The sequence below is a fragment of the Pseudophryne corroboree genome, chromosome 4, assembly GCF_028390025.1.
Source record: "Pseudophryne corroboree isolate aPseCor3 chromosome 4, aPseCor3.hap2, whole genome shotgun sequence".
Lineage (NCBI taxonomy): Eukaryota > Metazoa > Chordata > Amphibia > Anura > Myobatrachidae > Pseudophryne > Pseudophryne corroboree.
The window spans coordinates 306,562,836-306,590,621 of record NC_086447.1 but is presented as its reverse complement, the minus strand read 5'-3'; the positions used below and the strand labels follow the sequence as shown (position 1 = coordinate 306,590,621).

At 40.3% G+C, this 27,786-nt stretch overlaps 1 protein-coding gene across 8 annotated transcripts in view; it reads right to left on the bottom strand.

The window, feature by feature from the left end:
• Positions 1–27,786, bottom strand: part of NAALADL2 (N-acetylated alpha-linked acidic dipeptidase like 2) — a 1,057,096-nt gene that overhangs the window by 538,722 nt on the left and 490,588 nt on the right. For all 8 annotated transcript variants that reach the window (XM_063916285.1, XM_063916288.1, XM_063916286.1 and 5 more), the window contains one exon: positions 26,553–26,675. In XM_063916285.1, coding sequence (XP_063772355.1) covers positions 26,553–26,675 — 123 coding nt within the window. The remainder of the gene's footprint in view (positions 1–26,552; positions 26,676–27,786) is intronic.

Below are 27,786 nucleotides of genomic sequence, written 5' to 3'. Positions count from 1 at the left end.
ACCTGCTGGACACTGTCAGCTCAGCAGCACCGCAGACTGCTACAGTAAGCTACTATACTATAGTAGTATGTACAAAGAAGAAAGAAAAAAAAAACCACGGGTAGGTGGTATACAATTATGGATGGACTGCCGAGTGCCGACACAGAGGTAGCTACAGCCATGGACTAACGTACTGTGTCTGCTGCTAATATAGACTGGATGATAATGATATGAAATCAATATATATATGTATGTATATATAATATCACTAGTACTGCAGCCGGACAGGTAGATAATATATTTATTAGGTAATGATGACTGATGACGGACCTGCTGGACACTGTCAGCTCAGCAGCACCGCAGACTGCTACAGTAAGCTACTATACTATAGTAGTATGTACAAAGAAGAAAGAAAAAAAAAAAACCACGGGTAGGTGGTATACAATTATGGATGGACTGCCGAGTGCCGACACAGAGGTAGCTACAGCCGTGGACTAACGTACTGTGTCTGCTGCTAATATAGACTGGATGATTGATAATGAGATGAAATCAATATATATATGTATGTATATATAATATCACTAGTACTGCAGCCGGACAGGTAGATAATATATTTATTAGGTAATGATGACTGATGACGGACCTGCTGGACACTGTCAGCTCAGCAGCACCGCAGACTGCTACAGTAAGCTACTATACTCTATAGTAGTATGTACAAAGAAGAAAGAAAAAGAAAAAAACACGGGTAGGTGGTATACAATTATGGATGGACTGCCGAGTGCCGACACAGAGGTAGCTACAGCCGTGGACTAACGTACTGTGTCTGCTGCTAATATAGAGTCTAGACTGGATGATAAATTATTGATAATGAGATGAAATCAATATAATATCACTAGTACTGCAGCAGGACAGGTACTATATATATTTATTATGTAATGACTGATGACGGACCTGCTGGACACTGTCAGGTCAGCACAGCACCGCAGACTGCTACAGTAAGCTACTATAGTAGTATGTATAAAGAAGAATGAAAAAAAAAAACCACGGGTAGGTGGTATACAATATTATATATATATATATATATATATATATATATATATATTAAACTGGTGGTGATTGATTATTAAACTGGTGGTCACTTCAGGTCACGTTGCAACTTGCAACTAGTACTCCGAGGCCTAAGCAGACAATCACAAAATATATTATTATACTGGTGGTCAGTGTGGTCACAACAATGGCAGTGTGGCACTGACTCTGGCAGCAAAAGTGTGCACTGTACGTTATATGTACTCCTGAGTCCTGCTCTCAGACTCTAACTGCTCCCCACTGTCAGTGTCTCCCCCACAAGTCAGATAATACACTTACAGTCACACTATCTATTATCTAATCTAGTATAAATATCACTTCAGCAAGTAGTATAGTAGTATACAGTATAGTAGTACTCCTCCTAATAATGCTCCCCAAAATACTGTGTCTCTCTCTTCTCTAAACGGAGAGGACGCCAGCCATGTACTCTCCCTATGACTCTCAATGCACGTGTGAAAATGGCGGCGACGCGCGGCTCCTTATATAGAATCCGAGTCTCGCGATAGAATCCGAGCCTCGCGAGAATCCGACAGCGGGATGATGACGTTCAGGCGCGCTCGGGGTAACCGAGCAAGGCGGGAAGATCCGAGTCGCTCGGACCCGTGTAAAAAAACCTGAAGTTCGGGCGGGTTCGGATTCCGAGGAACCGAACCCGCTCATCTCTAGTTAGAAGTTATAACCCTGCATAGGCTTTCAATATTTCATGTGAAAATGTGCAGTACAAATTTACATTAGGAAAATGCTAAATACCCAACTCAGCAATAGCTCCTATTAGTCACTTTGGCACAAGAAAATAAACGGATATTTTTGTTGTGTAACTTCATAGAAATAGCTTTAAAAGTAATAACAAAGATTTAGCATTTTATTCTAATAATATGTTGTAAGCATTTTCTCCTGCATGGTAAGCAATTCAATTATTTTTGTTTCTGCAATAAATTAACTAAAGGTATTTGACATCAATCAGCTTTTGTTCCTAGGGAATTGTAGTTCAATTTTACTTAAATGGAATTGGACATTGTGAATATCTTAGTAGCAGTGGGTAAAACCTCTTATATACATATGTACTGTATGCTGGGAATACAGAAACCCATGAAAGAGAAGTTTCTGCTTGCAAGATGTTAAAATTGAGAGGATAAAAGTTACAAACAAATCTGTATTTATGGTATAGTCAGAGTTATGTTCATATTAATGACAAAATCTCTACTAAAGTTTTGTAGGTAGAAATGAGTAAGCTTTTGAAAGTTTGTCTGAAGAAAACTCCCATCATTCTATTTTTGGCCCAACAAAATCAAAGAGCTGACTGAATGAATCACCCTCATCATCCCAGCTTTAATCATGAACTACAAATTATATGGAAATTAAATCCTAAATTACATTGTGGCATGGCATTACTCCCAGTGAAGAAGTAGAGGAGAGACTTGATCTCTGAAAACTCACATATTTCCCAGTGAAACGTAAATCACATGAAGTTTATAATTGCTTGGCCAAATTTTAGGAATTATCATTGAATAAGATGCTGGAGACATGTGCATTGCTTAGCTGTCTACATTGCATTTTTCCCTGATTAAACCAATGGTTGAAGTGGACTTCAATTGTAATTAGAGATGTGTGTGACGGACACTTTTTGGGTTTTGGTTTTGGATCAGGATCCCCGCTCGTGTTTTAAATCTGTATTGGTTTTGCGAAAACTGCCCTCTCGGGTTTTCATTTTGGATCTGGATGATTTTTTTAAAAACAGCTAAAATCACAGAATTTGGGGGTCATTTTGATCCTATGGTATTATTAACCTAAATAACATTAATTTCCACTCATTTCCAGTCTATTCTGAACACCTCACACCTCACAAGGGTGGTCATTCCGAGTTGATTGCTCGTTATTTTTTTTTTCGCAATGTAGCGATTAGTCGCTAATGCGCATGCGCAATGTCCGCAGTGCGACTGCGCCAAGTAAATTTGCTATTAAGTTTGGTATTTTACTCATGGCATTACGAGGTTTTTTCTTCGTTCTGGTGATCGGAGTGTGATTGACAGGAAGTGGGTGTTTCTGGGCGGAAACTGGCCATTTTATGGGTGTGCGCGAAAAAACGCTGCCGTTTCTGGGAAAAACGTGGGAGTGTCTGAAGAAACGGGGGAGTGTCTGAAGAAACGGGGGAGTGTCTGGGTGAACGCTGGGTGTGTTTGTGAGGTCAAACCAGGAACGAAACTGACTGAACTGATCGCAGTGGCAGAGTAAGTCTCGAGCTACTCAGAAACTGCTAAGAACTGTCTATTCGCAAATCTGCTAATCTTTCATTCGCAAATCTACTAAGATTCACTCCCAGTAGGCGGCGGCTTAGCGTGTGCAAAGCTGCTAAAAGCAGCTTGCGAGCGAACAACTCGGAATGAGGGCCAATATTGGTTTTAGGCCAAAAGGTTGCACCAAGGTCACTGGATCACTAAGCTAAGTGACACACGTGGGTGACACAAACATCTGGCCCATCTAGGAGTAGCACTACAGTGGCAGACAGGATGGAAGTTTTAAAAAATAGGCCCCAAAGAGCACATAATGCAATGAAAAAAAAGAGGTGCAAGATGGAATTGTCTTGGAACCCTCCCACCCCCCATATGTTGTTTAAACGGGATTTGCACAGTTTATTAAACCCATCATTTCAGCGACAGGTGGTCCCCCTGGAAAAAGCATGCCAAGTTCTCTGAATCATAGCTAGCTACAAACATACCACCTCCTTCTTTGATGAATTTTCACATTATGAGAAGAGGACAGTGTCAAGAAGGTGATTAAAAATTAAAGAGGCACACATACAGTAATTAGGAACAACACACAGGCTTTCACCTCCACTCCTATATTAGCGTGGAATGGAAAGGACTTCAACCAAGCAAATATATAATTACCACATTACTGTACAAACTGAAAAACTAGGGGCTAAAGCCTCCAAATTTGTACGGCTTCTCCATGTTCAGGGATTAAGATAATCTCGGATTTAAAGCTGGGATGCAAATAAACTGGCGTATACCACAGGATCAAGATTGGATATTATCCCCTCCACGGAGTCTGGGGACTTAATTTGTGAAAATCTCGTGGGTTTCTTTTTTCAGTTTTTTATTGCATTTTTATTTACATAATTTGTGGCAGATGCCTTATTTTTGTTTTCACAGCTCCCAGTTACACGCATGTGAGCATACCTGTGTATCTTTTATTTTTTTTAAAAGCAGCCCCTTAGATGTTTTAGCAGCCCCTCCTGAGCCCCCACAGCAGCCCTGGATGGGGCAAGTTGAGTTTGAGTGGGTTTACTTAAGTACTATGGGGGTCATTCGGAGTTGATCACTCGCTAGCTGTTTTTAGCAGCATTGCAAATGCCTAGTCTCTGCCCATGGGGGAGTGTATTTTTGCTTTGCAGAAGTGCGAACGCGTGTACAGCCACACTCAGTATAAAGAGTTTGTGCAGTTTCTGAGTAGCTCAGAACCTACTCAGCGCTTGCGATCACTTCGCCTATTCGTGTCCGGATTTGACGTCATACACCCACCCAGCCGTGCCTGCGTTTTTTCAGACACGCCTGCATTTTTGCAAACACTCATTGAAAATGGTCAGTTGACAACCAGAAATACCCCCTTCCTGTCAATCTTCTTGCGGCCGTCAGTGCGACTGAAAACTTCGCTAGAACCTGTGCACAACCACAAAGTACTTTGTACCCGTACGTCGCACGTGCGCATTGCGGTGCATACGCATGCGCAGAAATGCAGATTTTTAGCCTGATCACTGCGCTACGAATAATGGCAGCTAGCGATCAACTCGGAATGACCCCCTAAGCACGACTGTGCAGTGATTTTTTTTGCTATTGAGCCCCTGCCCTAGTGGAGCTTATCACTCTACAGTTGAAACTCATTTCATACTAAAAGTAGGACTGTGGGAAGAAGCAATGCTAACCTCTGTGCCCACAGCATGCCACAGCCTGGCAAGCGAGACATCTTCCTGGCTGTTAGCCTTCATGAGACTCCATACTGGGCCTTATTCAGTTACTGTTTGTGCCTCACAGGAGCTCCTGGCCCATCTACTGCTGCAGTGTAATGAAAAGCTGATGCAATGCAAGATCACTGAAACTCTGTTCTTCTAACACCGCGAGGTCTTGCGATAATCCTATACAGCCTTTAGGAAAAGAAGATCCCTGTACAACAAATAATAATTTTAATAATCTTCTAAATAAATAATCCCAAAATGTGGAACATCAATAATAAATCAAAGTTAAGGTTGACTTATTGGAGCCATTCATTTGAGTGAGTACCTAACATGAAATAATTGAGAAGAACCTCTCTCTAATGCTCCAGCAGAAAATCTCACTTTTATCCCTCAGGCAGTTGAGCTGGATTATGATTCAGTATCTTCTGAGTCTCACTGATTTTGGCCACAAATGTGTTCTCTCCCTACTTTATTTAAAAACACTTAGTCAAAATAGCAATTTCCATTTCCACCTTTGCAGGAATGTTTTCACAAATTTGTTTGTGATGTTGAAGCTTGTTTCACATCTGCTCTAGGCTTTCATTTAAATTTAGGATCAAGTACAGCAGCACCCCTGGAATTATATGGCAGTACCCCTGGATTTATACAGCATAGGCAGCACCACTGGAGATTTACACTGCACAGAAGACAGGCAACAGCAGCCCTGGACTTAAACGGCAAAGAGGCAGCAGCCCAAATAGGGCAGCACCCCTGGAATGTTGTGGCAAAGAAAATATGTACAAGATGGAATTGTCCTTGGGCCCTCCCACCCACCCTTATGTTGTATAAACAGAACATGTACACTTTAAAAAAAATATATAATTTCAGCGAAAGGGTCTGCCACATGACTGTGGCTGAAATGATTGGTTTGTTTGGGCCCCCATCAAAAAAAGCAATTAATCTCTCCTTGCACAAACTGGCTCTACGGTGGCAAGATGTTATCCTCATCCTCAGATTCCTACCCTCCCTTCAGTATTTACTTCCTCATCCTCAGAGAGGATTAATATTCAAACAAAACTACATCATTTAGGTGTTAGTGGACTGCTTATGCTATTACCCAAAGTTTCTGAACTTGACAATGACATAATGAATGCGCTGCAGGTGACATAACGGAGGATGTTCCTAGGTGGTTAATGTCCTTACCCCTACTTATTATGGATTGGCAAAGGCAACAGATGGCTTAACACCTGTTGTCCAGATTTGTGGAGAAATAATCCCAACTGAAGAGGTGGCTTTTTTTGGTATTTTCCCCAGGCATGACAATGGGAATTTTTATCCTATGACCAACAACAGTCTCAATTGGGGCCTTATTTAAACAAACCACACCACCATCAGAATCCTCATTGTCAAGTTCCTTCGCAGCGCCATCTACACCAATATCCTCCTCATCCTGGTGTACTTCTACAGTGACATCCTCAATCTCAATATTAGCAACTGGACTGGTGGTGCTCCTCCCAGCACTTGCAGAGGGTGTGCAAATGGTGGTAGAAGTCTCCTCTTCCCATACAGTGTTGTGAAGGTCAGGCCTAGACATGGCAACCGTGGACAGTGCCAGCACCCCTGTAATTTCACAACACCCCTGTAATTTTACAGCATACAGGACCAGTGTACTTTTATTTTAACAGCAGCACCCCTGAATTTTTTTCAGCATACAGGGCCAGTGTGCTTTTATTTTAACAACAGCAGCACCCCTGAATTTTTACAGCATACAGGGCCAGTGTAGTATTTTAACGGCAGCACCCCTGTATTTTTACAGCATACAGGACCAGTGTGCTTTTATTTTAACAACTGTACCCCTGAATTTTTTCAGCATACAGGGCCAATGTAATATTTTAACAGCAGCACCCCTGAACTTTTACAGCATACAAGACTGGGCCAGCAGCCCTGTATTTTTACAGCATACAGGATCAGTATGCCTTTATTTTAACAACAGCACCCCAGAATTATTACAGCATGCAGGAAGACAGTGCCCCTTCCCCCTGTACAACACAGTAACAGTCAGGACAGCAACAACACACATGTACAGCTGCAGCACCCCTAACAGCACATGAAACATGAGTGACAGCCAGGACAGACCCCCTAACAGCACAGTTACACCACAGTAAAAGGAGCATCACCTCTACAAGGGTGTAGTATGGTATGACAGCGGTCGGTCTCCCGGCGACCAGCATACCAGCACCGGGAGCCCAACCGCTGGCATACCGACAGTGTGGCAAGCGCAAATGAGCCCCTTGTGGGCTCGCTGCGCTTGCCACGCTACGGGCATGGTTGTGTGCTACGCGCGCCACACTATTTTATTCTCCCTCCAGGGGGGGCGTGGACCCCCACAAGGGAGAATAAGTGTCGGTATGCTGGCTGTCGGGATTCTGGCATCGGTATACTGTGCGCTGGGATCCCGACAGCTGGCATACTGAAGACCACCCCCTCTACAGAGAACACACTGATCCCACCCGACTCCAGCACCCACAGAGTGACAGAGGTCTTTCTCCCTCATTCTCCAAGTACAGAGTGAAAATGTCGTCGACGGGTGGCTGTTTATATGGAATACAAAACCCGCGAGAATCCATCAGCGGGATGATGACATTTTGCCTCGTTCTCGTGTCCGAGTCTGGCGGGAAGTCCCGAGCAGGACTCGGATCCAGGCTCTGAGTGTGACATTCGGGTGGTTCGGTTATCTGAGAACCAAATGTGCTCATCTCTAATTGTAATATATCAAATTCCCCTCAATTACTTTTTCCTTCTACCACTTCTAAATTTCCACTACAAAAACTGGATAGTATGCAATTGTACCCAGTAACAGCACCTTCTATGAAGAGCTACGTCCATGCTTAATAGTAATTTACTATCATCGCTGATATATTTTAGCACTGATGCATGGAAGTTGTATGACCTTGTTCCTTACATCGCAGGCCTCATGTTGACATCCAAATAAACTAACATTTTGATTGCTCTTTCAGCCATGGAGCTGTTTGTCAGTCTATGCTGCTCCAGCTACTTTATAGATGGACAAAACACTTCTCTGTACTCTATCATATCTCACCCATTAACAGTAATCCTTTCTTTTTAAAAACTAGACATGTCAATCAGTGCATATGGAATATAGAGTAATAATAGCCCCTACTTTCCTGATTTACATGCAAGACAGATAAGGGTAAAATTAGAGTGTTGTGGGTGAAAGAGAAAATGTAAAAGTTGATGAAGGAAGAAGTCACAACTAGTAGCAGGTAATCTTTTGGGTGACAGTTTAACTTTTGCAAACATGATAGTTAACTGGCATTGCTGACAACTGTACATTTGCACTAACTATATGAACCAATCAGCAATTAGCTTTTATATGTATAGCGCATGTTCGACTCTGAAAGTAAATGTTGTATTGGTTGCTATGGTTTAAGGACCAAACTGCTCTTTTGGGAAATGTTCGCAAGTAACTTTTAGATATGTATTGGAATTTAATTGAATCCTCTTTTAATGCTCTTGTAAAGCATTTTTGCATACAGACCATAAAATTGCTCTTTGCTGCATTAACCTATTCTCAGTATGTGGTATTCATAATGTAGGCAATTTTAATATAGAAATTTCCCAAGCTGTAATGGAATAGCATAAATACTGTAAGTGTATTATAGTATGTTGTTTTATACTACTCTATGATTCTAACAGAAGAAAATAAGTTCACATTCTTCTATAAGATTCAGTTTGAGAATTAAATTAACACTTACTATTTCTAATGGGTAATTAAACAATAAGTCATGAAGTTTTACTGATTAATAAATCATTTTTCAAAGTGTCTTAATTTTACTAAAAATCACCTTACAAGTATTTTTATGCACCCGAAAAGCAACTACACCATTGTTTTTCACTGTCTGAAAAAAATGCAGATATCAGCCATTTGACACTTACGAACCCCAAATACTTTACTTATGGGCAATAATAGCCTTTTATACAGTTATCTAATCTTAGCTACTTTTTGGGTTACTGGGTGATTTCCCAACTTCCCCACTGTCTGTAAAAAATGCAGAAAACAGCATTTAAACAAACTGCTTGCATTTCGTAATATATTATTGGGAATTAGGAATAGACGCTCTCATATTATTGTAATTACTAAACCTCACAAACACCCTATCAAATATTCCAATTATAGGTCAATTTTGCTGTTGAATACAGCTGTTAAGTTCTTTGCAAAAGTAATGGCAACAAAGCTAAATTTATGCCTGTCTACCTTGAAAGACCATAAAGAGGTTGCGATTGTTCCTATGTGCTAAGCACAGTAGAATACCAGATGCATGGTCAATCTCATTTCTCACATTAATTTAAAACTCCTTTTCTAGTTCTAGCACTTGATACCAAAAAAAGGTCTTCGATTGGCTTTGTGTTCCACACACTGAAGACTTTTAGTTTTCAGAGTAATTTCATGAATGCCATTCAGGCACTTCATTGTTCCCCCTCATTTGTTGTTGTTATTGCCAATGGGGTTACTGTACATCATCTGAATTCACATTAAGCAAAGGCAATCAGCAGGTTGCCCACTCTCCCCACTTATTTACCTTCTTTGCATTGAACCACTTACTACTACAATTTGTGGCTGTTTGGATGTGCAGGGAGTCCAAGTTGGTCCTTAACAATATAGAATCTGATTATATGCTGATTATGTTCTTTTGACCTTGACCAATCCGGCAGTCTCCCTACCTAACTTGTTTAAAATTTGGATAATTATGGACAGTTCTCTGGATATACGATTAACAACTCCAAGGGATTTACTGTATTTACAAAGAATCGTAAAAAGAATTGTAAAACCCAACACTTCCTTGGGCTTCTGCCCAATTTTTTTAAAAGGGCAATGTTTTTACTAACAATAAAATACTAGTAAAAGCATTGCCCTTTTAAATATCGGGCATAAACATGCTCAGAAGTGTTGGGTTTCACAACTTGACTGCTGTTTGATTAGGTAATCAGAGGCTGCAGGAACACAGATGGACCAAGAAACTAGCCAGAGTGGAATCTGCTAAACAGACCTCAGGCAGAGAGTAACACTAAGGGCAGAGAGGAGGAACTCAGAGTCTGAAGTGCTCAATCCTCTGCATGTTTCTTAAACCCTCAAGCTTGAATTTCCAGTGAAAGACATTGTCTATTTACTATCTTGGGGTTCAAATTACTCAACACTATAATCAACTCTTTAAAGCTAACTAGCCCACCTTCCTGGCCTTTAATAAGCAGTAGCTTACCACCTGAGATCCACTATTCCTTTCCTGGTTTGGTCGCATCAATGCAGCTAATATGAATGGCTTCTTTAACTATTTCAAACTTTACATATTTTGGTTCCTGGTTAATTTCATTCCTTATTATAAACACTTTGTGGTTAAAAAAAAATCTAGGAATAGAAGAGAGTAAACTCTGGGTGTCTTGCAAAAGCTTCCATACTGGGCAGCTAGGGTCTCATTGTCTTCTATGATATTAATATGCAGTTAATCTCTGCCATATCCTCTCTTGGCATGTCTGAGTTTTATGGTATGAGTAGATATTGCTGCTACCCAATAAAGAGGGGTGCTGATCTGCTTAATAGTAACCCAGCAAAAAATATATATATAGAAAGAATGGAGTGCAAATAATATCAATACAATCAAATTTAATATAGATAATAAAAATAAAAAACACTAATGTAGATAATTACCACAATAAATAGACCTGTACTATCAATATATAGTAAAAGAGTTAAATTGCAACTAGTAGTGTTCTAACAATGTTAATACAAGAATCACTTTAAAATGTTACAAAAAAAAATCAAACAATTAACATGTGTTAATACATAGCTACAATGTGCCAATAAACATGTACTAAATCCATGTACTCTGATCCACTAAAGTGGTATGTGCCTCAAAAGAATGCCTTTAAATCCAGAATCTAAAATACTTAATATAAATAACATATTTCCAATAAAAATATATCCTGATGAATTTTTAGTCAGTATGAGAATAATAACTCTCGGCAAATAGCCTAAACAAATTGGTATTTACACAACAGTACAGAGTCCAAAAGAAAGACAAAATAAATGTTGATAAATAAGTGCTGCAGAACTTATTACCCACAAGTATACTAAGTGTTTCCCAGTTCTCTTAAATATAGCGGCCAAGCCCACACGTTCTTAACGTCGGACTCCTAGATCTGTCAGAGCTTGTTTATAACAGGGAGTACAGTATGTGGAGGGTCTGCTATGCCCCAGAAAAACAGTCTGTGTTAAATTTAGCTGTGTCTGACAGTTTTATGCAGTTGGCCAGCACTAATGAAGGAGGCATTGAATCAATCAGTACTGCCACATGAAGCAGAAGTCAATGAGCAGTCATGACTGGTGGCAAGTGTGCATTTCTTCAGGGAGTTGAGCCTCAGAGTGATGTACAGTAGGCATTCAATAGGGCACAGTGGCAGCTCTATTATTCAGATTATTAAACAAGGACATGCCAATATGAGTAATAACATGTTTCTAGGTCACTAATAGGAGGAGACAGTTTCATCAGACCGGACTTTCTAGTGTTCACAACCCAGCCTCAACCTACTACTTTTCTAGAGATCGGTTTTGCTTGCATTCAGGACAAACTTGTTAAGAAATAGGATATCACCTTCTCCTTTGTCTCCTATATGAGAGCACCCCTTTTCCCAAGGGATTAAGTGGTTTTCAAGACCTTGGGATTTTGCTGGAATTACTTGGCTCTTGCATGTGTCTGGTAATATTGATGAGTTCCTTCTATTAGTATAATCCCTATAGATTGTAAGGTTATGAGCAGGGCCTTCCTACCTCTATGACTGTTTGTTATCACCCAGTTTGTTAGATCATTGTTATTTCCAATTGTAAGGCGCAATGGAATTTGCTGCACTATATAAGAAACTGTTAATAAATAATAAGTAAATAAATATTAGTTGAGTGACAAATACCACCTCTCCTCAACCCTTCACTCACTATTTCTACAAAGCAAGGTGTTCATAGAAACCCATAGGAGATCCCTTCTACTAAGATAACTAACTCCCTTTGAAAGACAATGGGGGTAATTCCAAGTTGATTGCAGCAGGATTTTTGATAGCAATTGGGCAAAACCATGTGCACTGCAGGGTGGCCAGATATAACATGTAAGGAAAGAGTAAGATTTGGGTGGGTTATTTTGTTTCTGTGCAGGGTAAATACTGGCTGCTTTATTTTGACACTGCAAATTAGATTGCAGATTGAACACAACACACCCAAATCTAACTCTCTCTGCACATGTTATATCTGCCTACCCTGCAGTGCACATGGTTTTGCCCAATTGCTAACAAAAATCCTGCTGCAATCAACTTGGAATTACCCCCAATGTGTTTATTCTGCAGGCTGGCCCATACAGTATCTCAAGCTCTACCATTCTGTTCTGTCTTCTGCTGATAACTTCCCTTGGACATTTGAGCTAACCTGGGAATAGAATTTGAACTTATCCTTCAGTTGGTAAGATGGGTTGCTTATTAGGCAACGAGTTGGCAAATCATCTATTAAAACTTTACTATGTTAAAACATTTTCAAGATCTACATGAGATTGCACTTGGTTCCTTCTAAACTACACCATACATAGCCTAATAATGATGCAATGGTTGCTCTAATTTGGCATGTGGCTATCATAGAATACATTACTAGAATTCTTCATAATAAAGTCAATAAATTTAACTAGTTTTGGGGTCCCTGGTATTCCCTTAACAATTGTCCACTCCCTGGTAGTTGACAATGATTTTGAATGTTTCTGATCTTCTTCTATATTCATTCTATTTTTGTTTCCTGGCAAGTTTGGCAGGCCGCTTGAGTTCTGGGATTCCTCCTTCCCTCTCCCTCCCCCTTCCACCCCATCTCCCATATAACAAAAAACTGTATTGTACTGCATAGCGCCAGGGAAGTGCGGTGAGCTAAATGGCTCAGGAGGCACTGGCTAACCCCAGAGCCAGAATTCCATGCAATATATGAGCCAAAGTGTACATCTGGGCATTATACACAGGTACAGCAGTATAAACTCCTGGAAATCTAGTGAGTTTTGATTAGAGATGTGTGGAAAGGATACACAGGTGAGGCACTGCCTCACCTGCCATAGACTTTTTACTCCAGAGTTTGGGCTATACAAATTATTAGAATAATGCAAAGAAGATATTTCAAACAATTTATTAGTATTTTTCATATACTTTATTAAGTCAAAACTCTGGTTTAAATGTAAGTATGACAGGAAAGGCTCTGCCTCACCTGCCTCACCCCACCGCACGTCACTGCATAGCGCATTGTATATGTCCAGCACACAATTGGTGGCAATTTGGCTATATTACATCATTTTTATCAGATATTGTTCTGTTTTAATTGTAAGCATGGTCTATCTAATACTTTTTAATTTGCGCCCTATAACTATCTAGCTTTAAGTACAAATAAAATCCAGATATGTACTTGGTATGTGAACTGTTCTGATAGAAAGTGAGTAAAATAGCTCAGTTCATGGAGGGACAATAGGCATTAATTTTGAGTTGGCTGCCGGGAAGCCATCGGTTGCAAGTGTCCAATAGTTTCCCTCTGCACATATGCCCAGGCCACACTGTGATGGTTACGAAACAGCGGCGTAGAACATGCATGGCAATCTATGCAATTTTGATGGACATTTCTAGGTGGTAACTGAAGGGGGGGGTGAAATATTGCTGGTGTGTTGGTGTCTGCAACTGTATCTATAGACGTAGTTGCTCTGACACTGGCAGCCATGGACAGTTGGACATTCTGCTACTGCCATAGGCAGATGCGATGTCTTATGGTCTGACTGTTGGTGCACCAATAGTGGGTCTTTGCAGTGAGGTGCAGTGAGTTTAATGGCTGAGGAGGCACCAGCTAGTATCAAAGCCAGATTTACACACGTGTACTGTATATGATTTGGTGGTGAGTTTTAACTACAAAAATTATTAGAATAACACAAAGATGATATAAATAAAATAAAGATAATATATTAGAAATATCTTCTTTTAAGTATTCTAATCATTTTTGCACTCTGGAATGTACTTGAGTATTACAGGTGAGGCAATGCTTCCCCCCTACCCTGACCGCACGACAGTGGGTCATTGTACGCACATAATTGGAACCACATCACAGCAGGTTTGCATCTCAATAGGACATCCATCAGACAGTCACAACATTACTATAGAGATGAGTAAGGGCTGCAACATAAGACTAGAACATGGTATCTCTTTTGAATGGGAGAGTACCCACAGATGGTCATGGAGCTGGTGCAGTGATCACTTTGCCCATCTTAAGCTCTGGTTGTGAAGTTGTAAATAAGAAGCAATCATCACAGTCTCTCCAGGGCCGGTCCTAGACCAAGCAGAGCCCAAGGCAATTATTTCCTTTGCCCTCCCCCCCCCCAAATAAATAAATAAATAAATAAATAAGAAAAGAACATATCTTAGTTTGAGCAGAATGAGATGAAGTGCAAGCCAGGGTGCAGGTCAGATTGAATCTCTGACCCTTTTGCTCTTTTTCTTACACAGATAGCATATGTTTTCCTGCATTTTGTACCTTGATTCCAAAATGGTGTACTAAGAACTTGGGATTAGTGTATTAACTGACCCATCTATAACCTACACTACATCACTGACCCCTGTATAACTTAAACTACATTCCTGAGCCCTCTATACCCTACACTACATCAATGACCCCTGTATACCCTACTCCTCATCACTACCCCAGTACTGTCAGATACACACAATGTCCCCAGTACTGCCAGATATAAATAATGTCTCCAGTACTGCCAGATACACATAATGCCTCCAGTATAGTGCCAGCTACACTTACTGCCCCCTGTATAGTGCCAGCTACACTTACTGCCCCCTGTATAGTGTCAGTTACATATACTGCCCCCTGTATAGTGCCAATTATACATATTTCTCCCTGTATAGTGGCAGTTACACATACCATCACCAGTGGCACCGAGAGGGTGGAGTGGGAACTATTTACTTGGGCCTGTTGTGGGGGCCAGCGAGGGCACATGTCCAACTGCCCCTCATGGCAGCCTCTCTCCCCAGCACAGCACATGGCACACCCTGCTGTGTGCTGTACTGGGGAGAAAGGCAGAAACCAGTCAGTTCTCTCTCCCCTTGCATTATGTGCAGTAGGAGTGATCAGTTCATGATCGCACCCACCTGCTACCACTTCTTCCTCCCCTCCTCCACTTTCGCTGCTGCCACGGCCAGCCACTGCTCACCGCATAGGGGACTGGTGCCCCCCTGTGATGTGTCTAGCCTTTCTCCAGTGCCAGTTACACTTGCTGCCCTCTGTATAGTGGCAGATATACATACTACCCCTTGTAAAGTGCCAGATACACATACAATACAACCTACAGTAGCTGTTACATGTAATGTGCCTCCCCAGCAGCGCTCACCTCCCTGAGCCTCCTCCTCCACTGGCATCATGCTGCTGCTGGGCTGGGTTGCTGCTTGGCTGCCTCCACTGGGTTTGGGTTAGGCTATGGACGGGGGTTTTGGCATCAGGGTGAGGTTTAGGGTTAGGCTACGGGGGGAGGGTTATGGGTAGGCTATGAGAGTGGAGGGTCAGGCACCAGGAGGATAGTTAGGCTATGGGAGGGTCTGTGGTTCTTTTTACTTTGATATAGTAATAATAGCAGCAATGGTGGGAAGCAGTAACAGAGTCAAATGCTCCTTAGAGTTTTCAGCAAAGAGGTACATTAAGTGGAGACATATATCATACCCACAGCTGCATTTAACTTTACAGTCACTGCTGTCATTGCTAGAGCCATGACGGTTTATTCTCCCAGTGGGCACCTGCTGTATAAACATGTACCCATCTTCAAAAAGCAAGTGGTTTTTAATATGTGTAACTATTACACATGCAATTCTACTTAGAAAACAAATAGTTCTTTACTTGCACTCGAGCTGCCAGGCAGGCGGAAGAGGTTGAAGGCTGACTTGAGTGAGCACATGTGTCTCGGCTGGATGGCTGGTTGGCAGACATAGTGCACTGCTGCTCAAAAGTCTTCTCTCCCACACAGCTGCTCAAAGAATGCCATGCCATGACACCATTGACACTCACCAGCATTCTGGGAAGGATGGAGGGACAGCTCACCAGTAGCAGCATGGTGCCACTGTTTGGTATGCAAGTAATGGCAGCGGGCGAGAGTGAGTGGCCATGCACAGGGTGACTGCAGCCACAGCATATGGGGTGTCATCCCTGCCTGCCTGTACCTAGAACCGACACTGGCAACAAGCGGGGCAGGGTAGTAAATTTGTAAATGGTGGTGAGCAGTGAGAGAGGGTGGGCACTGGCATGGTGACTGCAGCTGTGCTGTTAGGACAAAGCACCCAGGGCAGTAGTCCTGCCTACCCATCGCTATAAACACCTCTGAGTGTCTTTCACACACGCTGCCTGTGGCTTGTTCTGTTTAAGCCATCACACACTGCCAGTTGCATGGTATGATGAAACCATTTGTATAACCGGGCTGTGTTAATGGCATTTAAAATTGCCCTGAGGCTCCTTAGTGGAATATAAATCATTGACAAAGTTCAAAATAGGTGATAGCTGCTTCCAAATGCACACATTCATTTCCTTTGACAAACTCCACAAGATGGAAGAAATCTGCTGGGAGGATTTGCATATTGTCATTATCCACTCACATACTTCCCAACATAATCCTCTCCAGGAGGGACAAAGTACTCTGTTCATGGATTTTTCTCTCGATTTATGATTGCTGGCACCTGTTTTTAACACGTTAATGGATAAGAAAGGTATTCCAGCACAGGCTATCGCAATCATATATTAAAAGGGAAGTACAGGAGCAAAGCATTCTGTCCCTTCTGAAGAGGGTTATGTTGGGAGGTATGCACCCATTTGGAAGCAACTATGTTGGCCATTTTATAGGCACTCTCTCTACTGTCAGCTGTGCTCTTTATTTCAGAGCAAAAAGTGCTAAGAGATACCGCCTTCTAGACAGTGAGGACTGAATGTTAAGCTGCTACAGTTTGTACCAATACCTGTACACTGTGGGGATAATTCAGACCTGTTCGTAGATGTGGGAAAAAATGCACATTAATTATCAAATTCTTTGACATGTTGAGGGATACCCAGCACAGGGCAAGTCTGCCCTGCATGCCGGGTCTTTGCTCCCCCCCCCCCCCAAGATATGCGAAAGCATCGCACGACGGCGATGCTTTTGCATGTTTCGCTTTATAGCGATTTTTGCTCATCAGCGACAGGGTCTAAATTAGGCCTTATGTTTGATTGTCTCTCATTGAACTAAGCTATCGTCACTCACTTTCTATTGGAACAGTTGACATACCAAGGATATACCCAGATTTTTAAAGCTGGTATTCATACATGACATTTCCTATACATTTGCAGTATTTCACATTCAGGTGGATGTGGTTATTCTTTATAGGTTATGCATAATTTTTATTTAATACTGTATCAGTGGTTCTCAAACTTGATCCCAAAGGCACAATAACAATGCATGTTTTAAAGATACTCATGTCTCAGTACAGATGGTTATATCAAATTGACTAAGGTATTAACTAAATCACCTGTGGCCAAGCATGGATATACTGAAAACCTGGACCATTAGGGTGCCTTGAGGACTGAGTTTGGGAACCTCTGGTGTATATGCTGTTTTTAATTTTAAAAAAGTCTTTTTTACAAACATGGATTTGTATATTTAAAACATGTTTGCACTGTGATTTTCTTTATGTTATTATCTGCCTGTCTTTTTTCTCTCTGCTACAAATAAAGGGATAACAAAATAAGTTTAACAAAGGATTTTTCAGTTTTTTTCTATACATTTATACCATGTTATCATAGCTTTTTTGAATATATTGAACATCTTGGAATCAACCACCTCCATTGTCACAATAAATAGGAGTTAAAGTTTGCTTTCATTCTTCAGTCATTTCTTTTTTAAATTGTATTTTTCTACCTAGCTCACATACTGTAACTTAATATTGTCTATATATATATCTTAATATTGTCTATATATATATATATATATATATATATATACATACATACCTGCATACATATATATATATATATATATATATATATATATACACTAGGCAGAAAGCTTTATAACGTGCTATTTGAAATACTGTGGCTAAATAATTTAGCAACACACTGTATACAAAAATTTTGATAATCTAAAATGAACTGTGAACTCCACTGAACTACATACATTCTCCCCATGGAACTGAATTTATATTCTATTGTTTTCTTTCAAACTACAGTACTTGTTTGAACATGCTATGGTATAAATAAATTCAGGAAACCAGGAATGAATAATGTTGTCTTTATTGCAAGTGCAGTATGTGTGTGTATTGTTGTATTAATGCACTTATGTATTTATTTCACCAATGGACAAGAGCACCAGTCTGCCATATATTCCACCAGCTCATCACTAAAAATGCCTTCTACAAGTTGGTTCATATTGCCCTTGATTTGTGTGACAGTAACCTTTATAAAATCTTCAAAAAAATGCATTTATACTTATGGTATATTACAAAACAAAGATAAAGCACTGCCAGGCAGCCCACAGTATTTTCTCCCATCATGAATGGAGAGGGACAAGTCATTTATTTCACTTGTAATTAAAAGACAAGTAGAGCTATCAAATACAAATGGCAAAAGGATTCCACAGCAACGACTATGGGCCTAATTCAGACCTGTCCGCTGATCACTGTTGTATGAAATCACACAGCGGCCGATTAATGAATGACCGCGCATCCGTATGCACCACAATGTGCACGTATGAGCCCAAAAAGTGACAGAATGGTGCGAACATTTCAGTTGCTAGGCGTATGCAAGGTGATTAACAGAAAGCGATGTTTGTGGGTGGTAACTGCCCATTTTCTAGGAGCGACAGGAAAAGCACAGGCATTCCCAAGTGTCTTCAGGGAGGGTATGTGACTTCAGCTCTGGCCCCGATCAGCCTGTTTGTATCGCACTGTAGGAGTAAGTCCTGGGCTATGCACAGACTGCACTCAATGGAAAAATAATTTGATTGTGAGTGAGTTGCGAACGGATTAGCAGCTTTCTGGTGAACTTTTGACACAGCGTGCTGATGTATTCGCACACTTTCACGGGGCAGGTTTTCACTCTCTATGGGTGGTGGCTATCTGATCGCAGACCTCTGCAAAAATCCAGAGGAGCGATCAGGTCTGAATTAGGCCCAATATCACATGGACTGGAATGCATGCAAAAATACTATAGCATATTGTGGAGAGCCATGTGACATTGCTGTTATTTTGGGCCTACTGCACCTGTATGAAGTGTGTTATACAAAAGCCCCACTTTTTTACTTTATTGAGATACAAGACACATTTTGATAATCAAATGGCTTGCACTACCCCTGGGTAATAATACTGTATAAGGCCTAAAGCAAAAGGTGCTCTGGATTGACAAAGACTCCATATATCACATAATACTAAAGGCACATCATTAGAAACACAATTACCTGTGTTGGTAGATGTGAATGTGAATATATTGCTTTTGTATTCTATTCCAGCCTCACTTTTGTAAGTGTGTCTGAATAATAGGGCTATAGTAAACCTTATGGTCTGTAAACCTCAAGGCTCAGGCTGATTGTGAGCGAAATGTCATTGTGAGAATTTGTCCCTATTTTATACGTATGTGTGTAACATTATTTACTGTCCTATCAGGTTGGTTGGGTGGAGATTGGTTGTGATGGGTATGGCTTTGAGCATTGTAGTTCTTGGCTGGCAGTTTGTTCAGCTTCTTAGTTTTCAGAGTTTCCAATCTTTCCATCCAGCCTCCTACTAAAATGCTTATCTTGCCACATTGAGGTTTGCTCCCCTTCAATACATTGGATAGGCTGATACCACCCTGTGATAAATGGACCCACCCCAGGAGAATTTAGCATGTGCTTTTGGAGCAGGAATCACATAGCCAATGATGTAAAAAAAACAGTTGCCATCGGTGTCCTAATTGCACAAACTGCAGGTTCAAGTTGGTGGGCACCAGCATAGTGGTAATAAAAGCAGGATCCATCATAGGCTATACTGTACTTTGGATTACCTGGGTGATTCAGACATGAATGCAGCCGCACATCTGTATGCAGTGACTGCACTTGGGAGGTCTAACACTAAACCCGGCAATCACATACATTGCAGACGTATTGGGAGGCGGTGCCACACATGCTGGGTGACCTTGCCCTGTACCGGCCGGCCCTGAGCATGTGAGCAGATGGACACATCTGCGTCCATCTCTGAATCAGGTCATATGTTATTTATATTTTCATTTTCTGAAGTGGCTATTATTAAGTGGGCATGACGAGTCAGCATTTCAGAGATTGGATGGCCAACCATCAGTCCTCTATACATATTGCTTTACAAACCAATATGTCAGATAAACCAATGGTGAAACATTTTGCAGTTATCATTCATCCTGTATCAAGTTTGAAGTGAATGCTTATTGACCTTATTCCCAAATTGGCATGAGGTAGTGATCAATAGAAATTACTGTGACAATGTGAGGTTAAGTGGATATATGAGCTGAATAAGCTGGTTCCATGGGGACTGAATGAATTCAATCCACATTTAATTTGCTTACGGTAAAGCTGAGATACTAAACAGAATCTTGTTTAGACTTTTTCGATTTTGAATTAAGTAATACACATATTTTTTATTTTTTCATTACATTTTTATTTTTCCTATTAGTATGATCATGCATTGAAATTATTTTCTATATTTAGCTTTTATTGTTTAGTTGTACAAATTTGTGTGGATGTTTTGTGTTAACAATAAATCCAGGATTCTTTTCATAGCACTGCATTTTATTTTTTTATGTATAGCCCTGACTTTTTCTGTTTATCTCGGCTGGCTTTGTAAGTGCCTTAAAAAATATATACTGTTCTTTTATATATACAGGTTGAGTATCCCTATTCTAAAATGCTTGGGACCAGAGGTATTTTGGATATCGGATTTTTCTGTATTTTGGAATAATTGCATACCATAATGAGATATCATGGTGATGGGACCTAAGTCTAAGCACAGAATGCACTAATGTTACATATACACCTTATACACACAGCCTGATGGTCATTTTAGAGAATATTTTTTATAACTTTGTGCATTAAACAAAGTGTGTGTACAGTCACACAATTCATTTATGTTTCATATACACCTTATACACACAGCCTGAAGGTCATTTAATACAATATTTGTAATAACTTTGTGTATTAAACAAAGTTTGTGTACATTGATCCATCAAAAAACAAAGGTTTCACTATCTCAGTCTCATTCAAAAAAGTCCGTATTTCGGAATATTCCGTATTTCGGAATATCTGGATATGGGATACTCAACCTGTAATATATAAAACCTACAGTATACCAATTTCTATGTTTACCGTACTTTCTATTGTTACCAACAGTACTTCTGGTCACGGATAGCTGTCTGAGTGGGGCATGCAGTACTGTAGTCTGGAAACATTGTTTTGTTTAAGAAGCCTTGGGTCCCTATTGTATTGTATATCAAATGCACCCTATTGATGTGGAATGCACCATGTAGTGTGATTAGTTTCCATGAGTGCATTACAGTGGCCTAAGTGCCATATATGTCACTTTCTCCTCCGGTTTAATGGAGAAGAAGTGCATTCCACTGGTTGGAATGCATGGACCTTCAGTGCCGCACTTCGGTTTAATTTTTTTGGGCTGTATATTATTAGTGACTCTTTAGGGAATGGTTACAGAAACAGTTACCCTATATATGTATACAGATTTACAATACTTCCAGTTTTTACTTCAGCAATATTCAGTGTGAATGCTGGTATCCCGCTATAAAATGAATTCTGGGGTCTATATATAACTGGACTTATATATTTGATTCCTATATGGACCACAGACTAGTTTTTGTTTTGTTTTTTAAGTAGAGAGTGTGGACATTTGGTAAAATAAAAATATAAAAATATATAAATATATATATATATATATATATATATATATATATATACACACACACAGGTTGAGTATCCCTTATCCAAAATGCTTGGGACCGGATATCGTATTTTTCCGTATTTTGGAATAATTGCACACCATAATGAGATATCATGGCGATGGGACCCAAGTCTAAGCACAGAATGTATTTATGTTTCATATACACCTAATACACACAGCCTGAAGGTCATTTTAGCCAATATTTTTAATAACTTTGTGCATTAAACTAAATGTGTGTACATTCACACAATTCATTTATGTTTCATATACACCTTATACACACAGCCTGAAGGTAATTTAATACAATATTTTTAATAGCTTTGTGTATTAAACAAAGTTTGTGTAGATTGAGCCATCAGAAAACAAAGGTTTCAGTATCTCACTCTCGCTCTAAAAATTCCGTATTTCGGAACATTTGGATATGGGATATTTAACCCGTATATATATATATATATATATATATATATATATATATATATACATATACACTGCTCAAAAAAATAAAGGGAACACTAAAATAACACATCCTAGATCTGAATGAATTAAATATTCTTATTAAATACTTTGTTCTTTACATAGTTGAATGTGCTGACAACAAAATCGCACAAAAATTATCAATGGAAATCAAATGTATTAACCCATGGAGGTCTGGATTTGGAGTCACCCTCAAAATTAAAGTGGAAAAACACACTACAGGCTGATACAACTTTGATGTAATGTCCTTAAAACAAGTCAAAATGAGGCTTAGTAGTGTGTGTGGCCTCCACGTGCCTGTATGACCTCCCTACAACCCACACAAGTGGCTCAGGTAGTGCAGCTCATCCAGGATGGCACATCAATGCGAGCTGTGGCAAGAAGGTTTGCTGTGTCTAACAACGTGGTGTCCAGAGCATGGAGGCGCTACCAGGAGACAGGCCAGTACATCAGGAGACATGGAGGAGGTCGTAGGAGAGCAACAACCCAGCAGCAGGACCGCTACCTCCGCCTTTGCGCAATGGAACAGGAGAAACACTGCCAGAGCCCTGCAAAATGACCTCCAGAAAGCCACAAATGTGCATGTGTCTACTCAAACAATCAGAAACAGACTCCATGAGGGTGGTATGAGGGCCCGACGCCCACAGGTGGGGTTGTGCTTACAGCCCAACACTGTGCAGGACGTTTGACATTTGCCAGAGAACACCAAGATTGCAAATTCGCCACTGGCGCCATGTGCTCTTCACAGATGAATGCAGGTTCTCACTGAGCACATGTGACAGACGTGACAGAGTCTAGAGACGCCAAGGAGAACGTTCTGCTGCCTGCAACTTCCGTGGCATTTCTTTGGGGGGCCGCACAGCCCTCCATGTGCTCGCCAGAGGTAGCCTGACTGCCATTAGGTACCGAGATGAGATCCTCAGACCCCTTGTGAGACCATATGCTGGTGCGGTTGGCCCTGGGTTCCTCCTAATGCAAGACAATGCTAGACCTCATGTGGCTGGAATGTGTCAGCAGTTCCTGCAAGACAAAGGCATTGATGCTATGGACTGGCCCGCCCATTCCCCAGACCTGAATCCAATTGAGCACATCTGGGACATCATGTCTCGCTCCATCCACCAATGCCACGTTGCACCACAGACTGTCCAGGAGTTGGCGGATGCTTTAGTCCAGGTCTGGGAGGAGATCCCTCAGGAGACCATCCGCCACCTCATCAGGAGAATGCCCAGGCGTTGTAGGGAGGTCATACAGGCACGAGGAGGCCACAGACACTACTGAGCCTCATTTTGACTTGTTTTAAGGACATTACATCAAAGTTGGATCAGCCTGTAGTGTGTTTTTCCACTTTCATTTTGAGGGTGACTCCAAATCCAGACCTCCATGGGTTAATAAATTTGATTTCCATTGATAATTTTTGTGCGATTTTGTTGTCAGCACATTCAACTATGTAAAGAACAAAGTATTTAATAAGAATATTTCATTCATTCAGATCTAGGATGTGTTATTTTAGTGTTCCCTTTATTTTTTTGAGCAGTGTATATTCAGCATTTAGAATTCAAGGTGCATTTGAGTCAAGACTTGTCATCAGCCACTAGGGTATTTAATTGCTGGTCTTGATTTTTTTTTACAAACTGTGCTGTATCATATTATTTATCCTTTTTCAACTTAAAAAATGCAGTTTGTGGAGATAAACTTATAAGTTATTTGTACCCTTGGTAACCAGGACATACTGTATGAAATTCTCCAGCTGGATAATCCAAAGTCTTTTTTACTTTTCACATTTGTGAATTTATTTATTCATTTATGTATTTATAAGTTTTTGTTTCACTAAATTATTATATTTTATTTAAATGGCAACACAATGTGTCTTCCCCGTACCGTGATTAAACAATAAAAATTTTCATGAATACATATAATGGGATAACAATTTACACAAAGATACAATCAAGGCATGGAGACTATGAGAAGGGTAGAGTGACTCACTATAGCTTGGAAAAGCAAATAATTCTAAGTCCTCTTGAAGAGGTACTGTATATGAGCACTCAATGAACCTGTATTCATTGCATCAGAGACACTTCAGGGAAATTGGATACAGGGGAATAATGGCACGCTGGTGGAAGGAATATTGCTAGGAGGAGAGAAGAAGGGAAAAGGGCCCTTTCTGTGTGAGCTTACAGACTAAGGGCCTAATTCAAACCTGATCATAGATGTGCTAAATTTAGCACATCTACGATCAGCCTCCCTGACATGCAGGGGGATGCCCAGTACAGGGCTAGTCTGCCCCGCATGTCAGGCCTGCCCTGTCGCACAAGTACAAAAGCATTGCACGGCGGCGATGCTTTTGTACTTGAAGAGTAGCTACCTACCAGTGCAGCTCCTGCGCGCTGGCAGGGAGCTACCCATTGCTGTGAGGGTTACAGCAGCTGTGTGTGATATAACGCAACTGCCAAGGCCTGCAACCCGCATGGTCCGGGCACATCTGCTTTGCCTGGACTGCACCCCTAAAATGGCAGCCAAATGCTGCCGGCCCACCCTCTCCCGCCCAGGGAATGCCTCTGCCTGTCAAAAAGGCAAAGGCGATCGCGGTTCAGAGCTGATCGCTGGTGTGCAAAAATGCACAGCAGTGATCAGCTCTGAATTAGCCCCTAAGTGGGGGCAGCATTTGTAAGAGGTTTAACTGGAATAGTAAGTAGGTCAAAGGGGTAGAGTATTGAGTTCAGAGAAAGGCTGCTAAGCTTTTATAAAGAGGAGAGTTTTAAGAGTTTGTTTGAAAGTGAGGATGCTGGTGGACAGTTTGATGTAACAATGGTCTGAGTTCCAGAGCAATAGGGTAGCACATGTGCATGTTACAGAATTTCAAATTTTTTAGGTAAAATTTGGCCTTCAGTGGACCATGCAGAATATCCTCTAAAATTTTTGTTATGCTTTATTTTCTGCCTTATGCCCCAACAACAACCCTCAGCAAAATTAATTGACTTGGTCATCCCAATTTTACAATTAATATAAAATACAGAATAAAGTATTTAGAAATTGCATGCTAACTACAGTTTTGAGGAATATAGCTGAAAGATTGTATGACTGGACTGCCACAACTCTAGATCATAAGCAGTACCCTCTCTGCTTGCTGTCCCACAACTCCTTCATCCTCTTATGTGCTTCTTCTGCTTTTATGTGTAATTTGCATTTTGTATGACTTATCTTTCTCACTGCGTGGCATATTAGATTATTCTGGCATTTTACAAATAAATAATGAAGAGGATGATGATGGCCTGCACTAAATGGCCAGTTCCATTACAAAAATGGACTTACTGGTATATTACTTAGCTCATTTCTGCACAGGATTTTATGGCTATGATATACTGTGTTTAATTGCAGTAGATGGTTCATATAATACAGACAAATTTACTGTAATACACAGTGTTTAAAATAAAATCTTTAGGCAAAGATCTCATCTAACGTAGAAACCCAGGGGAAGTAGTTTATATCATACAATCATCATATGAAACTGATAGTTATAACCAGAACACTGTTATCTCGGTAGTCTGCAAAATCTCAAAACTCCATTGGAAATAAAGAAACAAAGCTAGTTCTCTATTTTCTAAAGGTCAGAAGAAGGTTATTTCTGCAGTGGTGAGGTAAGCTGGTAAATCTTCTCAAAATAATTCACCTCTTAAACACCATATATATTGAACAGCTGTTTCTTAATAGCTGTGAGAAGAGTAACATAGCCTGTAAATGTATAGTGTCAAGGGGTCACTAGTGAACACATACAACTGCAATGTAAATTATTAAATAACCATTTAATCAAAAGAAAATGGGATAAGCATCATGGCATTTTCATTTATATTTATGCTTTCATATTGCCATATTAAGTTACAATTATTGACTTCCAACCAGTAATATAAATTACTAAGCCTTTACATTGTGCAATAGTCTAGTTCATTATACGTGGGGATTAAAGTTGATAATTAAAATGTTGACTCTGTTAAAGTGCCCTTTTCCATTATTCAGATCAAACAGCATTTTATCATAAATACTTTCTACTAACCTTGTATGATAATGGTAAAACTCCTAATTTTAATAGAGCAATAGATTTCCGAGAAATATTTTTTGATTGCATTACTCTTTGTAGTTCTTCCACTGTCCCATATTGCACATCAATAACTTCACCCTAAAAAAAAAAAGATTTATTTGTTTGGGTGAATAATGTATGAAATACAACATATACTTCAGTTATAATCGCATAACATTCTCTGCCCTTTTCCTCTCTAAAGTCTTATTTTAAGACACTTATCTCTCCCAGTCCTCCAGACCCTGTTGTCTATTTGCCAATTTCAACTCCTTCCACCACCACCCACATTCTTTGCCCTGGACATTGCCACCCACTTCACATCTTAAATTAAATCTATGCAGCAGGACATCACATCCCACCAAGACCCTTTTCACCACATCTTCTTTTTTCCCAGCATGCATTTTCCCATCTTGCCCAACCATTTTTACTACCTCTATTTACAGTACATTAATAAGAATCGATGAACTGCCCGAATTAATAAAAATCACGTCCAAGGACAGGGACCCTGATATGTGTTAGAAGTGAAGTGATTGCATTAGCAGTCATTTTACATCTAAAGTATATATATATATATATATATATATATATATACATACAGTATATCAGGATCGTATGTTAGAATCCAGAAGAAGCACAGTTCAGCAGCTCCTAGTTAGATTAGGTCTAGTGGCTTTAATCAGTCTGAATTTGTCTGTCCTGCCTGCTCTTTTCTGCTTTATGGAGCTATTCATCTTTGCTCTGCCCAGTATAATTATCTATGCTACATAGAAAACCTGCTAGCATATTCTTTAGTGCACAGGTACTCAATCTCTGTCCTCAGAACCCCACGAAGTGCATGCTTTGCAGGTAACCCAGCAGGTGCACAGGTGTATTAATTACTCACTGACACATTTTAAAAGGTCCACAGGTGGAACTAATTGTTTCACTTGTGATTCTGTAAGGAGAACTGCAAAACATGCACCGTGTGGGGTCCTGAGGACTGAGTTTGAGAACCTGTGCTTTAGTGTAAATTCTCAGTTCTAGCTGATTTCTGTTTATTGTTTTAGTATTCCTAGTTAGTTGGCATATTTTGCTAGGGCACTTCGGTTCTAAGTAGAGATGAGTGGTTAGGATTTCAGGAAATCCGAACATGCCTGAAGTTCCAGCTTCCGAGTCTGTGCGGTGTCCATCTCAGTGATACTGTACTGAATCTGCAGGCCTCACCCACTGC